The sequence below is a fragment of the Pogona vitticeps genome, chromosome 3, assembly GCF_051106095.1.
Source record: "Pogona vitticeps strain Pit_001003342236 chromosome 3, PviZW2.1, whole genome shotgun sequence".
NCBI lineage: Eukaryota > Metazoa > Chordata > Lepidosauria > Squamata > Agamidae > Pogona > Pogona vitticeps.
In genome coordinates this window covers 43897836-43910505 of record NC_135785.1, presented here as the reverse complement: position 1 = coordinate 43910505, position 12670 = coordinate 43897836, and the positions used below count along the sequence as shown (strand labels likewise).

Below are 12670 nucleotides of genomic sequence, written 5' to 3'. Positions count from 1 at the left end.
GACTGTGGCCTATCTGTCAGAAAATCCTTTATCCACATGCAGATCTCCTGAGGTAATCCCAGGTTGATCATTTTTAAAAACAACCTATTTGGTAGAATGGTGTTAAAAGCAGAGCTATAATCCACAAACAACAGCCTTGCATAAGTTCCCTGTTGTTCTAAGTGGCTCAATACAGTATGGAGTACGATGGACACAGCATCATCAGTAGATCTATTTCTCCTGTATGCAAATTGCAATGGATCCAAAGAAGGTGGAAGACTAGCCTTAATGTAATCCAGCACCAATCTCTCAAAACATTTCATAATAACAGATGTTAAAGCTACTGGTCTATAATCATTGGGAGATACCACAGCTGACTGCTTCGGGACTGGCACTATAATAGATGTCTTCAGGCAAGTGGGGACAGAACACTGCAACAAGGATAGATTGAAAATATCCGTAAAAACTCCAGCTAATTCTGCAGCACAGCCCCTAACAACTCGTCCCATGATTCCATCTGGTCCAGCTGCCTTTCGAATATTAATATTCTGGAAAGTGCGTCTCACATCTGAAATCTGCAGTACTAGTGGTTGTCTGTCGATGGTAGATTCTAGTGATGTATTATGGACAGTAGGTGCTGGAATAATGGTTGTTCCTGTTTCCACCTCAAAACGGCTGAAAAATTGATTTAACTGCTCAGCCAAAAAATCACTGCTGCTACACAGACTGTTTTTGTTACTCTGCCCCGTGATTTGTCGTAGGCCGTGCCATACTTGACGAGTGTCAGAACTCTCAAGGTGTTGCTCAATTCTCTGGCTGTACATAGCTTTGGCATCCCTAATGCCTTTTTTCAGTTTAGCTCTGGCCTCTCTATACTGTAGTTCATCACCAGAATGAAAAGCAGCATTTCTGACTTTTAATAAAAGGCGCACTTCTCTATTTAGCCAAGGCTTGCTGTTAGAAAACACTCGTACTTGTCTTGTGGTAGTAGTAACATCGATGCAGCTTTTGATATAAAACAGTACTGTCGAGGCATAAGTATCAACATTGTCCTCCTCAAACAGTGTCCAATCAGTGCTCCTAAAGCAATCTTGAAGTTGCTCAGTTGCATCCACTGGCCACACTTGTATTTCTCTAATTGATGGTCTGATTCTTTTAACAAGGGGTCTGTACGATAGAATCAAAAACAGAGATATATGATCTGACTGTCCCAAGCTAGGCAATGGCTTCGTCTTATATCCATGCATGATGTTACAATATACCTGATCCAAGGTATTTTCCCCTCTAGTAGGACAGTCCACATACTGATAAAAGTTAGGGAGGACGGTCTTTAAATTGGCTTGATTGAAATCACCTGCTACCACCAGCACTCCATCTGGGTAGGCCTGCTACTGTTTGCTGATAGCAGTTAACAAACAACTCAAAGCTGTGGTTGTGTTAGCATCAGGAGGTATATATATTGCTGTTATTATAACAACATTAAACTCACGAGGCAGGTAAAAGGGGCGGCATTTCACTGCCAAATACTCCAAATCAGGAGAACAGTGAATGTCCATTATTTTAACATCTGTGCTCCAATTATCGTTTGTGTAAACACAAACCCCTCCACCTCTGCTCTTCCCAGATTCAATAGACCTGTCTGCTCGATGTACTCTGAGTCCTTATAGTTCAATTACCTCCCCTGGGATGGAAGAATCAAGCCATGTCTCTGTAAAGATCATAACGCAACAGTCTCAAATATTTTTCTGTAGGGAGATATTAAGTTCCAACTCCTCAATCTTGTTGGGTAGAGATCTAACATTCGAGGCAAAAAGACTTGGCAATGCAGGCTTGTGAGGATTTTTGCCTAACCTCACTTGTAGACCAGCCCTGCAACCTCTTTTCTGCTTGCATTTTCTCCGTGTTCTTTTCTTCCTGACAGGGAGAGCAGGGGGAATAACCCCCCGATATGCAGGCCGTCTTAAAAGCTCAGCTGGGATGTTGTAAATTGAGACCCTCGATTCAAAGTTGCAACCTTCTCTGCCAATAGATAATAATTCTTGTTGACTGTAAGTTACTTGTGCCTGAGCACGTAGAGTCCATAATAAGGACTGATCTCTGGAATGCCTAGCCGCTGCAAATACTTGCGCCGCCATCTTGACCAGTCTAGTTTATTGCTTCTTTCACAGCTGAGAAGTGGTTTGTGGCAGTACTGCAATGGTACACTGGGCAAGTTCAATCTGCCAGTAACACTGTATAAGAAGAGATGGCACACTTCATAACAGTGAGATGATGGGTTGTTGTAAGCATTGCTGGTAATGTAATGGGAGAAACAGAGCTAGATTGTCAACAATCATATTAATGGCCAATGTGGTGCCTGTGATGCTCATCGACTAAACTCTACACCAGCAATTCCTAAATAAGAACGACTTTGCTGATATGAAAGGAAAGCATATTTCCCCAAGAAGAAAATGAAATGCACCCAGTACTGGGAAAACATGATAGCCTCACATAAGAATGATGGCTTGAAAGTAACTGGATTCCTGCTAATAAATTGAAAACAGCAATGTATTTATTGCATTTCCAGGCCTGGAAACAATTACCTGGTCTGGAAAACTAATACTTGAAGTTGGCTCCCCTTCAAAACTCTCACATTATTATGCATACAGCTACTTCTGGATAAAGTTTAATTAGTTGCTTCATCTGAAGCTGAGAAGTACTTCGTGGTATGCATGCAGCAGTGTCACTGAATGTTCTTCATGAGATGCTATCAGTCCTATGAAAGAAGAAGGATTTACCTTTCCACATGAAACTGCATTTTAAAAAAATTATGGTAACTTCTGAAACTGTTGCTGTAATCAGGTGTGGTAGCTTCTCTATGTATTGAGAAGCTACCACACCTGAATACAGCAACAGGTGTGGTAGGTTCTCAATACTGTTATATATGATGCTTCTATTGTATTGATGCTGCTACTATGATTTTTCTTTGGCTGTAGACACTGTTCCATATGTGACTTGATTATGAATCTACCTGAGTAAGGGTGATACACTTCCATGAAGGGCATTATGCTGTTGCAGATATAAACCAGCCCTGAGTATTGTATATAGATGATTGAAGTTGCAATATAATAGGGCACTGGAAGCCCACTTTTACCAGGTGAGAAAATTTATCCATCTCACTTGGCGGTGTCTATTCCATATCCCTAGTTGATCAATATGGCTCTGCAGGGTCACCTACTACCAGATCCTTAATTTAACTAGAAAAAGTCTGGGATGGAATCTGGCACCTTCCACTTGTAAAGCATGTCCTCTGTTACTAAACCAGGATTCCTCCCTCCATGTTCTTTTGGTGATGCTATCACTCCCTAGCAGTTCATTTGATGCCATTTTACTTTCCTGTGTTTTATTCATCTCATAGAAAGGGGAAAATATGGGTGCACTTTCAGGCAAAACCCATTGCCAGTAGAACATTTCTGGATTGTGATTTCTAGAAACCCCCAGCCACTGTTCATGCCAGTTCTGGGCTATGGGAGTTGCAGTCTTAAAAAGTAACTTTTCAGGGTTCTACTTTTAAGATTATGTCATAATGCTTAAAAATAGCAACACCATTCACTGTGCACAACCTTTAGCCTTCCTTCGCCTTAAAGCTTAGAGCTACACTAAACGATGAGGACTTTCTGCTAGAATCACTGCTGGAAAGAAAAAACGTTATTTGCCTCCTCTTTGCAAATTATATTCCCTAAAACCCTGCCTCCCATTCTTACTATTAAGCTTAATCCACACAAGTTAAGGAAATGCTAAATTCTTGGGTACCTTTTGATCCCCACAGGGATTCCATTTGATGTTCAAGTAGTGGTAGGGTAGGATTAACATTACACTCACTCCTCTTACGTACTTGTTGAACTCAACTAAAAACTCCAGTGGCTCTCCCTTTTCCCAAAAAGAAGACAGTCTAATGATAAGCAGGATACATCACTTCTGCTTTGCAGCATCATGGTTCACTAGAAAAAATTAAAAGGGCCATTCCATGACCTGAGACATAGTTTTCAATGTGGTGACAATATAATAAAATGCTCTATGATATTGGTCTGGGTCTCTGTGGATTTTGCAACTAAATAAAGTTTGGGAGGGCTAACTGTCCTGTTCAAGTGAATGAAAATTAAATGGAAAGGAAGCTTTAGCATAGTTTCTAATCACCTATTCACCCATCCCGTCTAGTTTTACCCTCATTTGTGAGAACATGCTGGCTAAGGTACTTGGGTTTCCATGCTCTCAGAAAGTACCTTTTCCACCTCTGATAATGAGCTTTAAGAAAGAATGCAGCTCTTCCTCTTCCTTTTTCTTGCAGTTGATAACTGCTTCAATCCCAGGGAAGAAGTTTCCAGAGGAATGTTCTGAAGAACTTCATGTAAGGTAAACATGCTGAAGGAGATTTGTTCATAAGGCGAACGCACTCCGTTCTCATACAAGCAGGCAAAGGCTATGGCTGGGATCCCTGTTATTGAGAACTCTGAGTAAGGCAGTTCAATGTAGGTCAGGTCCGAATAGGCACTGGGCCCTTCATAAATAATCCAGGGCTCACTCCAGCTGTCAGCCTCCCTGGGAAATGTGCTGAGGTAAACCCCCAGGTTGACTCGGGATCTGGAACTTGTTGGATGGGAATACAGCACCCATGTTGGGATCTGGAAATAAATGTCTGATTTGGGTGGACTACTGGCTTTATTACAGTATTGATTGTTGTGTGTTGTAGTTGAGGGAGTGGGAGCATGAACATTGCTGTTCTGGCCCCCAGAAAATCTAGATGAGGCAATCTTCTCCTGCTGTTCTTGATGACACAGAGATGAATGGCAGAGAGACGTGGTGAGTGAAGTAGGACAAGGAGGGTGTCTTTCTTCCATTCCCTGCTGTGATAGGAAGTCTGTTCCTTTAATTGGCCATTTTGCTCTCCAGAACCTGTCAACGCTGTGATTCATATAGTAAAGTGGAGCTGGGAACCCAATGACACTGCCATGGCAACCGTGAGGGGTCTCTACAAGCCGCTGCACCAGCTCCCCTGAATGGAATACTGCTCCATCATCTGTGCTGAGCGCTTGCACCCGGAAGCCCAGAGGGCTTCTGGCGTTGCAGTAGAGTACATTGCTTCCATCCTCTTCATCTACTGACACCAGCTGGCACTCCACGGTCTGCAGGTTTGGGATGAATTCACCATAGTGCCAGTTCTGTCCATGGTCATCACTGTAAAAGGTAAACGCGTGGGGTGTGGTTTTGCAGAGCTTCCCAAAGCACTCTTTGCAGTCAATGTGGTAAGCGTAGGCAGGTAAGAGGAGGCGGCCTGACTTGAGCTGAATGCCATGCCCAGGGCCTAGGGCAAAAGTGGCCCAGTCTGTATTGAAAAGGGAAAAAAAGCTGTGTCAGGATCAACACAAAAAGAGATGCTGAACTACAGTTGTCAGGACCCCCAAGTTTTGGTCTCAGGATTGTAGAATTTGTAGTACACAACAACAACTTTCTCAAACTGTTGGGAGGGGGGAAAGTGCAACCTTCCAGATGTAGGACCAGGGTGACAAGCATTCCTCATTATTGGTTGCATTGGCCATGTCTGATGGGAGGTGAAATATAACAATATCTGGGGAGATTCACACTTTACTCACCCCTCTTATAAGATTAACAGATACAACATAGCAAAAACTTTTATGGACTAGAATCTGCTTCATTACATGCATGAAATATTGTCCTTTGTTGATAGGTATGTTCCACATATAACCGCAGAGCAAGAATACTGTAAAGATTAGGGTCAAATATGAGTGGAATGGAAAAAAATACCACTGCTGACAATTCAATTAAACATTTGGAAAATGTGCATGGTGTTGCTGTCACAGTCATCTTAGCCTGGCTATGTAAACAGCACAAAAAACTATTGTCTTGAATTGATTCAGGACCAAATGGATGATTAGACCTCTAGATAAGCGCTAGCAAGCATGCAAATAATAATAATAATCTTAGACCTGCAGAGCTAAAAGGGACCTTTTGGATCATCAAGCCCTGTCAAGGAGGCACAGTGGGGAATCAAACACCCAACTTCCTAAGTCATTGAATTCTCCAGCAATTGTGTGTGTGTATGTGTGTGTGTAGAGAGAGAGAGAGAATTAGAACACACACAGACACACACATAGACACATGTAGGTTAGATTTTAAGATACGGCTGAAAGATACTGTCATTTTTGCTGTAGCAGCCCCCATGTTTTGAAATCTGTGTTGGGGACAGATGTCTCCCAATCTATCCCTATCAGCACTGCAGCTCCCCCTCCCCGTGCTATTATCCTACATTAGCTATTATATTATTTCTGTACCTTCAATGGTCACACCAATAACTTGCTGGGTGAGGTCAGTCACATGGCTCCAGCTGTTGCCCTGGTCAGAACTAGACACGTAGCAAAGACGGGCAGCATTTTGGCCTGTGAGGATCTGAAAGGCTTCAGGAGTTCTTCCCAGCACAGCAATGAAAAAGAGGAAAACCATGCCTGTAAGCTCGTCATAGATGGGACAAGGGTTCATAGACCGGTGATGTGCCAGAGTTGCTGTTTCAAGGGCTCGCATGTCTTCCCACTGGCAAAGAAAATATCAGAAGTTAAGTGCCTCAACTGCATTCTCCCTTTCTTCCTCAGTTTACGTAGAACTTGCCTACATAATTTATTTTGAATTAGGACCTGTTAACTCATAAGCCTTATTCAGCCATTAGGCAACCCAGCATTGTGAACACACTTAAAGGAGATCGCCCAGCCCTGTCCCCTCTATTTTTGTGTTCCCCATAGTTTAAGAAGAGAGATTCCCACTCATGTATAGGCCTTACACACAAGTAAGAACCCTGGAAAATCTGGTTTCTTGCTTGTGCGTAGAGCCAACAGGACTGTTCTTCAGACCGGGTGTTAAAGGTGAGAAAAACATGTTAATGGAAGGAGAAGGGGCTAGGTGTTCACCTCTAAGTACAGTCACAATCCTGAGTAGTATAAAAGCTGAACGAGCTATAGTCTAGTTGATGCAATCAAGAAATTTAATTCAGCATCAAAGTAAGTTGAAAATTAGGGGAAAAACTCATAGGTAACTCATTCTCCCTCATAATTTAAAAGATATCCGTTTTTCTTAGGACAAATTTGCCTCACTCTGTATATTGCAAATTAACTTCCTTTTGTTTTGTGATTGGTCACTAGAAGGTCAACAGGAACATTGGCTTTGCATGTCTGATTGCACAGGCACAGAGCTTTGAAGGAATTACGTGTCTGGAGAGAAAATATCATAGCAGAAAATATGTATTTCCCATAATTTGTGATTTGACTTTTAATAATATTATTAGTGTGAGTGCTGCATTTTTAAGTGATGAGAAGTCTCAAGGACTTCCCAGGATTCAGTTTTCTGAGAGGCAGGTCACTGGAGATCTATGCCACTTCTATTATGGTAGGGTTATTCAGATGTATCTAGCTTTACCATTAATTTATGCAGATCACTGCTCTCTCAGACTCAGTCTGTCTCCAGGTGTAATATAAAGATATTTATTTATTTATTAGATTTTTATCCCACCCATCTACTCTGGGCCATTTACAAATTTAAAAACGATAAGACCAAAAACCAAAAAGTCCAAGATGGTGAAGTTTAAATAGTGTAATTAAGATATGGCAGGAGGGATAATACTACTCACCCACTTTTTATGGTTGTTGCTGGCAAGATTACTGGATGGATGTATAATGAATACAGTACTTTGAATACCCTGAATTACCCTTCTCAGACCTGACATAGGCTGTTATAATTCTGCTCATGTGTTTAAAGGCAAATTGGGATGGCTCAGGAAGACACGAGTCGTGACTTATTTCTTCTCATTCTTTTCTGTGAACTTCTATGAGAGATATGACATCAATCTACAGTGGTAAGGCAAGCAGACTGTAGGTCAGGCAAGTGGGAGCAGGTTGAAACAATACTTGGGTCTGCTAACTAGGAGGGTTACTCTGCATAATTCCATCTGTTCCGGACCATTTCTCACAATTACAGATGAATGCTATACAAATATTGTACAAGGTATCAGGAGACTCCAGTTATATTGTCTCCAAAAACAAAAGAATTGTCAAAGAAGGTGTGGCACAGATAATTTCTTCTTGTCCTCAACCTTCAGCCCTACTTAGATATTTCAATACTGTACTGTCTTACCTCCACAAAGTTCTTGTAGAAGGTGCCTCTTCTCAGCACTAGGAGGTTAGCATGAGCATCATCAATGCTCAGCCGCTCCTCTGCAAAAGCCAACAGCTTGGATACACAAGGGATATGGAGTAGCGCTGGCACCCGATAAGTGACTCCACTTGTCTCCCTTTCGAACAGGACAGTCCGGGCTGGGAAATGGCGAGAGCCCATTGCAACTTCAGCAGGAGAAAAGGCCTACAATTTTAAACAGAGAGATAGGGTTTGGGTTGTGTCTATGCATATACTGCAAACTTAAAACTTAGGGATGTCCCTTGAGTTAAAATGAGTTGCCAAGAAAGAGCTTCTGCCATTATAAATCTCACATTCTATTGCTTATCAAAATGAGCAATTATTTGTGAGCTATTAATAGACATTTTGTATCCATTATGCACTTGACAAAGACTACCATTGAGTTTATCAGAACTCATCTGATAAATACTGCCAGAGCTATATTAATAAAAATGAAAATGAAAACGAAAACGAAAACGAAAATGAAAATGAAAATGAAAACGAAAATGAAAATGAAATAATAATAATAATAATAATAATAATAATAATAATAATAATAATAATAATAATAATAATAATAATAATAATAATAATAATAATAATAATAATAATAATAATAATAATATGCTATCAAACCAATTCCAACTTGTGGCAACTCTTTCTAGTCCATTCTTCTGTGGGTGCTCTGGGACCATGACCACACAGGCTATATGTGTTGCTCTGTTATTTGCTGTCAAGTCACATCTGGACCATTTCTGATTATTACAGATGCATGCTATCAAGTCACATCTGCCTCAATGGTGATTATAATAGTATTTTCAAGGTATGTGAGATATTTAAGGAGTGGTTTTATCAATGCCACTCCCCAGTTAGTTTCCTGGCCAAGTAGGGATTGAACCCATCCTAATATGTCACTCTGCCCACCAAACCACACCAGCAGCTCACACAGGTTATAGCAAGATAAAGTGCCTGGAACTTGACTTGCTGACCCCTTTATCTCAATACTGTGTATATATCTGCCTCATTTTGGTGAAACCTACTGATGTAGTTTATTGTTGAACAGCAGTTCTTTTGATTGGTTTGGTGACATTCCAAGCAGCAATTCAAATGTTTTTAGATTGTTGTTGCTGCTGCTATGTGCCATCAAATCACGTCTGATGGATGGCAACCCTATGAATCACTGATCTCTAAAATGTTCTGTGCTCAGCTCTTGCAGACTCAAGCCTATGGCTTCCTTTAGAGAGTCAGCCCATCTCATATTTGGCCTTCCTCTTTTTCTGCTGGCTTCCACATTTCCCAACATTATTATCTTTTACAAAGAATCATGTCATCTCATGATGTACCCAAAGTAGGATGACCTCAGGTTCAACATTTTTTGCATCCAGAGACAGTTCTGGCTTGATTTTATCTATGACTATTTAACATAACCTAAACCATGCGATCTAAGGACAGAATCTAATGAGAAGGGTGCTTTGCATACAGGATATGACAAAACTGTTATTCCTGTAGAGATGATAACTGCCAGGTTTGCACAAACAGCATACATACAGAGCCTACTATTGTCTCTCAATAAGCAATCACTAAACAGAAACAACTTACGCTGAAGGATCATCACATGTCCTCTATTGCTGAAAGCAGCTCCACCTCTAATTGCAAAGCTCTCATATGTTTATTTATCTAAAGTAGGGCTATGGGAAGGGAACACTGGAATAGTCCCAAACACTTGCATTCCTTTCAATATGTGAGCATTTTAAAAAGACAACAGGAACCTGCCAATATGTCGGAAAAGGAAAAGAACATAAAGCAGATGATGTGCCTTCACACAACCATGTTAATAAAACACAAAGGTATGATGAGGGAATGGGAAAGAAGAGGAGCTGCGTTTCTCTCAGAAGAGAACTACAGCAGCACATTCCAATCACAGTGCTTGTGGGGAGCAGGTAGAAAGAATGAAGGGGGGGGGCTAGCTTTCTCAGGAGTCTGATGGGGCAAAAGATTTTGCTGTTGGGTGTTTAAGTTGTCTGCCTCAGTGTCTGCTTGCCCTATATATTTGCAAATCAACACAAGTAGTATAGAATATTGTAGACTTGCATGGGAGAACTGAATGACAGACACAAGTAGGAAGGAAAAAAGCATTAAAGAGTGAGAAAATGAGAGAGAGAGAGAGAGAGAGAGAGTCTGTAGAAGTAAAGAAAACATGAAACCACAAACCTAATCTCCTTTTCCTGCTGGAACACAAGCTTTCATCCTCAAAGCCTCATCTGTCTTCATCTGAACCTGCACACAAATGGCACTCCACTGACCGATACAATTTCAGTAGCTTCCTTCTCCTCTTCTGTGATGTCCTATTTCATTTGTCACATTTCAGTTCTTAAGATGCCCCATGACTTCCCTCTCTTCTGACCCAGTGGACTTGCTAGATATTCCATGATCAGGGGAAAACACTGAGCCAGCAGCCAGTAACTCAGTCAGCAAAGAGAGGACAAAGACTTCATTGTTAGAGCACAGTGAGGACATCGTCAGCAATGTCCATATGCAGGTAGCCATGGCCATTCCTTTCCTTTTCATTCCTTCATTCTCTGGGAGACTTTGCATGGAACTCTTATGGGGTACACTTATAGGGTGGATGAGGATATTGTTCAGTCCTTTTTTCTGTCAATGAGAGCTTTCTCAAATTTTCAAAATTCCTCATAGATGTGGGAAATGGATCTAGGAAAAAAGTGAACTGATTATTTCATTTATCCAAGAAGAAGGCTTTGAATGTTTAGCTCTTAAAAATAAATGTTTAAGAATCCCTCCTCTGTGTTCAAAGGCGACATTGCAGACAACTAGAATTTAACAGTCAACCTTCCCCTGCCTCCCCTCCCTGAACTTATCTTTGTATCATCTGGCCCAATGAAGAGATACAAACCTTGAAATCTTGCATGCTTTTATGTGCCTCTTTTGTTTGGCTTAGTAAAAGTATCAAATTAGTATAGACTTTGGAATTAGTTTCCTGCCAAAATCATCATCCTCACCACCACCATCATTGTCATGTGTGATCAAGCCAATTCTAATTTATGCTGACCCTTTCCAGGGTTTTCTTAGAAGTGGTTTGTCATTTCCATTACGTAGGGTGCTTTGGGACTGTGCAGCTTGCCCAAACCTACACAAGCTGACTCTTCAACAACAAACAACAACAACAACAACAACAACAACAACAACAACAAAACAGTGGGAAATCAAACCCCTGACCCAAGTGCACCTTGCTAAGCTGCCAGCCAGCGAGCCAGAGTACACTATAATAGAAGTTTATTTAATGATAATAAGAATGTGCTGTCAAGTCAATTCTAACTTATGGTGACTTTTTCCAGGGTTTTTTAGGCAGAGAACATACAGAAGTGGTTTATCATTCCCTTCTTCTGGGAACATCCTGGGACTGTGCAGCTTGCCCAAGGCCACACAGGCTAACTCTACTTGCAGGAGGCACAGTGGGGAATTGAACTCCCAACCTCTGGCTCCACAGCCAGATACCTACATTTCTAACCCAGTATACCTAATTTTAAGGTGGTTAGCTGCATCATATGTCTTCAACATTTGATTTAATGCAACACATTTAAACAGAGCACTTCTTTATGTCCCCCAGAGTAATGATGGACATACGGTTAGGACAATGACAGCTCTGCCTGCTAAGTTTAATTCAAACTGTGCCCACAAAGAAGAGGAAGAGTCTACATCCAGAGGATCATATTTCCAGTTGTGGTCCAGCTGAGGGGGAGCTTGCATCTCACCAGGTTTCCTTGATGTTTATTTTGACTGAGACTATTTACATTTATTTTGTGTCTGTTGCAGCTCTAAGAAGAAGACAATCCCATTTTACAGAAGACAGTCCTCTGTTTGAATGTATGTCAGAAGAGTAATCTGTTTCAAGGTCTATCCATGTTCAGCTTAAAAATAAAGAATCATAAGAACAAAAAGCAGGGGCCTTGGGGTTTTTCAGCAACCATTAGTGCCTAAACTGTAATCTGAACCAGCCAGCTGGCCACAATCTCCCCACAGTGGTGAAGTCTGGTATTCCTGTGTAAAGTGAATGATTGAACCCTTGTTGCTTTGTAATGCATATGGAAGACAAATGGCAGAACATTCAGTCACTGGTAATTAAAGAGTTGCCACAGGGATTCTCAGAGAGGGTGCATGTGCCTGCTGGCTTAAAATGCACTCAGGATACCCAGTGCGGACTTATTAATTGCTAGCTAGAAGCAATTGAATATTACTCCATTTGCCTTCTGCAATAGTAACAAAGCAACAGGATTTTAGCCAATGTTTTGATATGTTTGCCTATGAACATAAACTACCACCTGCAGTTTTTATGTACATCTGTGTCCTCTTTTGTCCTGTTTTTTGGTGATGCATTTGAGGATATTTTAAATAGTCATCCTGTTTAACAACTAGTATCAAAATCTTAAACCCCAGACTGGGATGAAGAAACTGTCAACCA

General features: G+C 41.1%; 1 protein-coding gene across 2 annotated transcripts; it reads right to left on the bottom strand.

Annotated features, from left to right (window-relative positions):
• Positions 1-2934: 2934 nt before the first annotated feature.
• NEU4 (neuraminidase 4) lies at positions 2935-10533 on the bottom strand. Of its 2 annotated transcripts, XM_020786414.3 has the most exons (4): positions 10405-10533; positions 8155-8379; positions 6309-6564; positions 2935-5341 (listed from the first exon to the last, which is right to left on the bottom strand). In XM_020786414.3, the coding sequence occupies exons 2-4, from the start codon at positions 8353-8355 to the stop codon at positions 4266-4268; spliced, it is 1533 nt and encodes a 510-aa protein (XP_020642073.3). In that variant the 5' UTR covers positions 8356-8379; positions 10405-10533; the 3' UTR covers positions 2935-4265. The 2 variants fall into 2 exon arrangements, with proteins under 2 accessions (XP_020642073.3, XP_078245385.1); XM_078389259.1 differs by lacking the exon at positions 10405-10533 and having other exon boundaries at positions 8155-8646.
• Positions 10534-12670: the final 2137 nt, after the last annotated feature.

What these genes read in the sequence shown, in the direction of transcription:
- NEU4 (XM_020786414.3), bottom strand. Translation starts at nt 8,355, where the DNA reads ATGGGCTCTCGCCATTTCCCAGCCCGGACTGTCCTGTTCGAAAGGGAG. An exon ending in TCTACAAGAACTTTGTGGAG is followed by an intron (nt 6,565 to 8,154) that starts GTAAGACAGTAC and finishes TTTCTTTGCCAG; the next exon opens with TGGGAAGACATGCGAGCCCT. An exon ending in TATTGGTGTGACCATTGAAG is followed by an intron (nt 5,342 to 6,308) that starts GTACAGAAATAA and finishes TTTTCAATACAG; the next exon opens with ACTGGGCCACTTTTGCCCTA.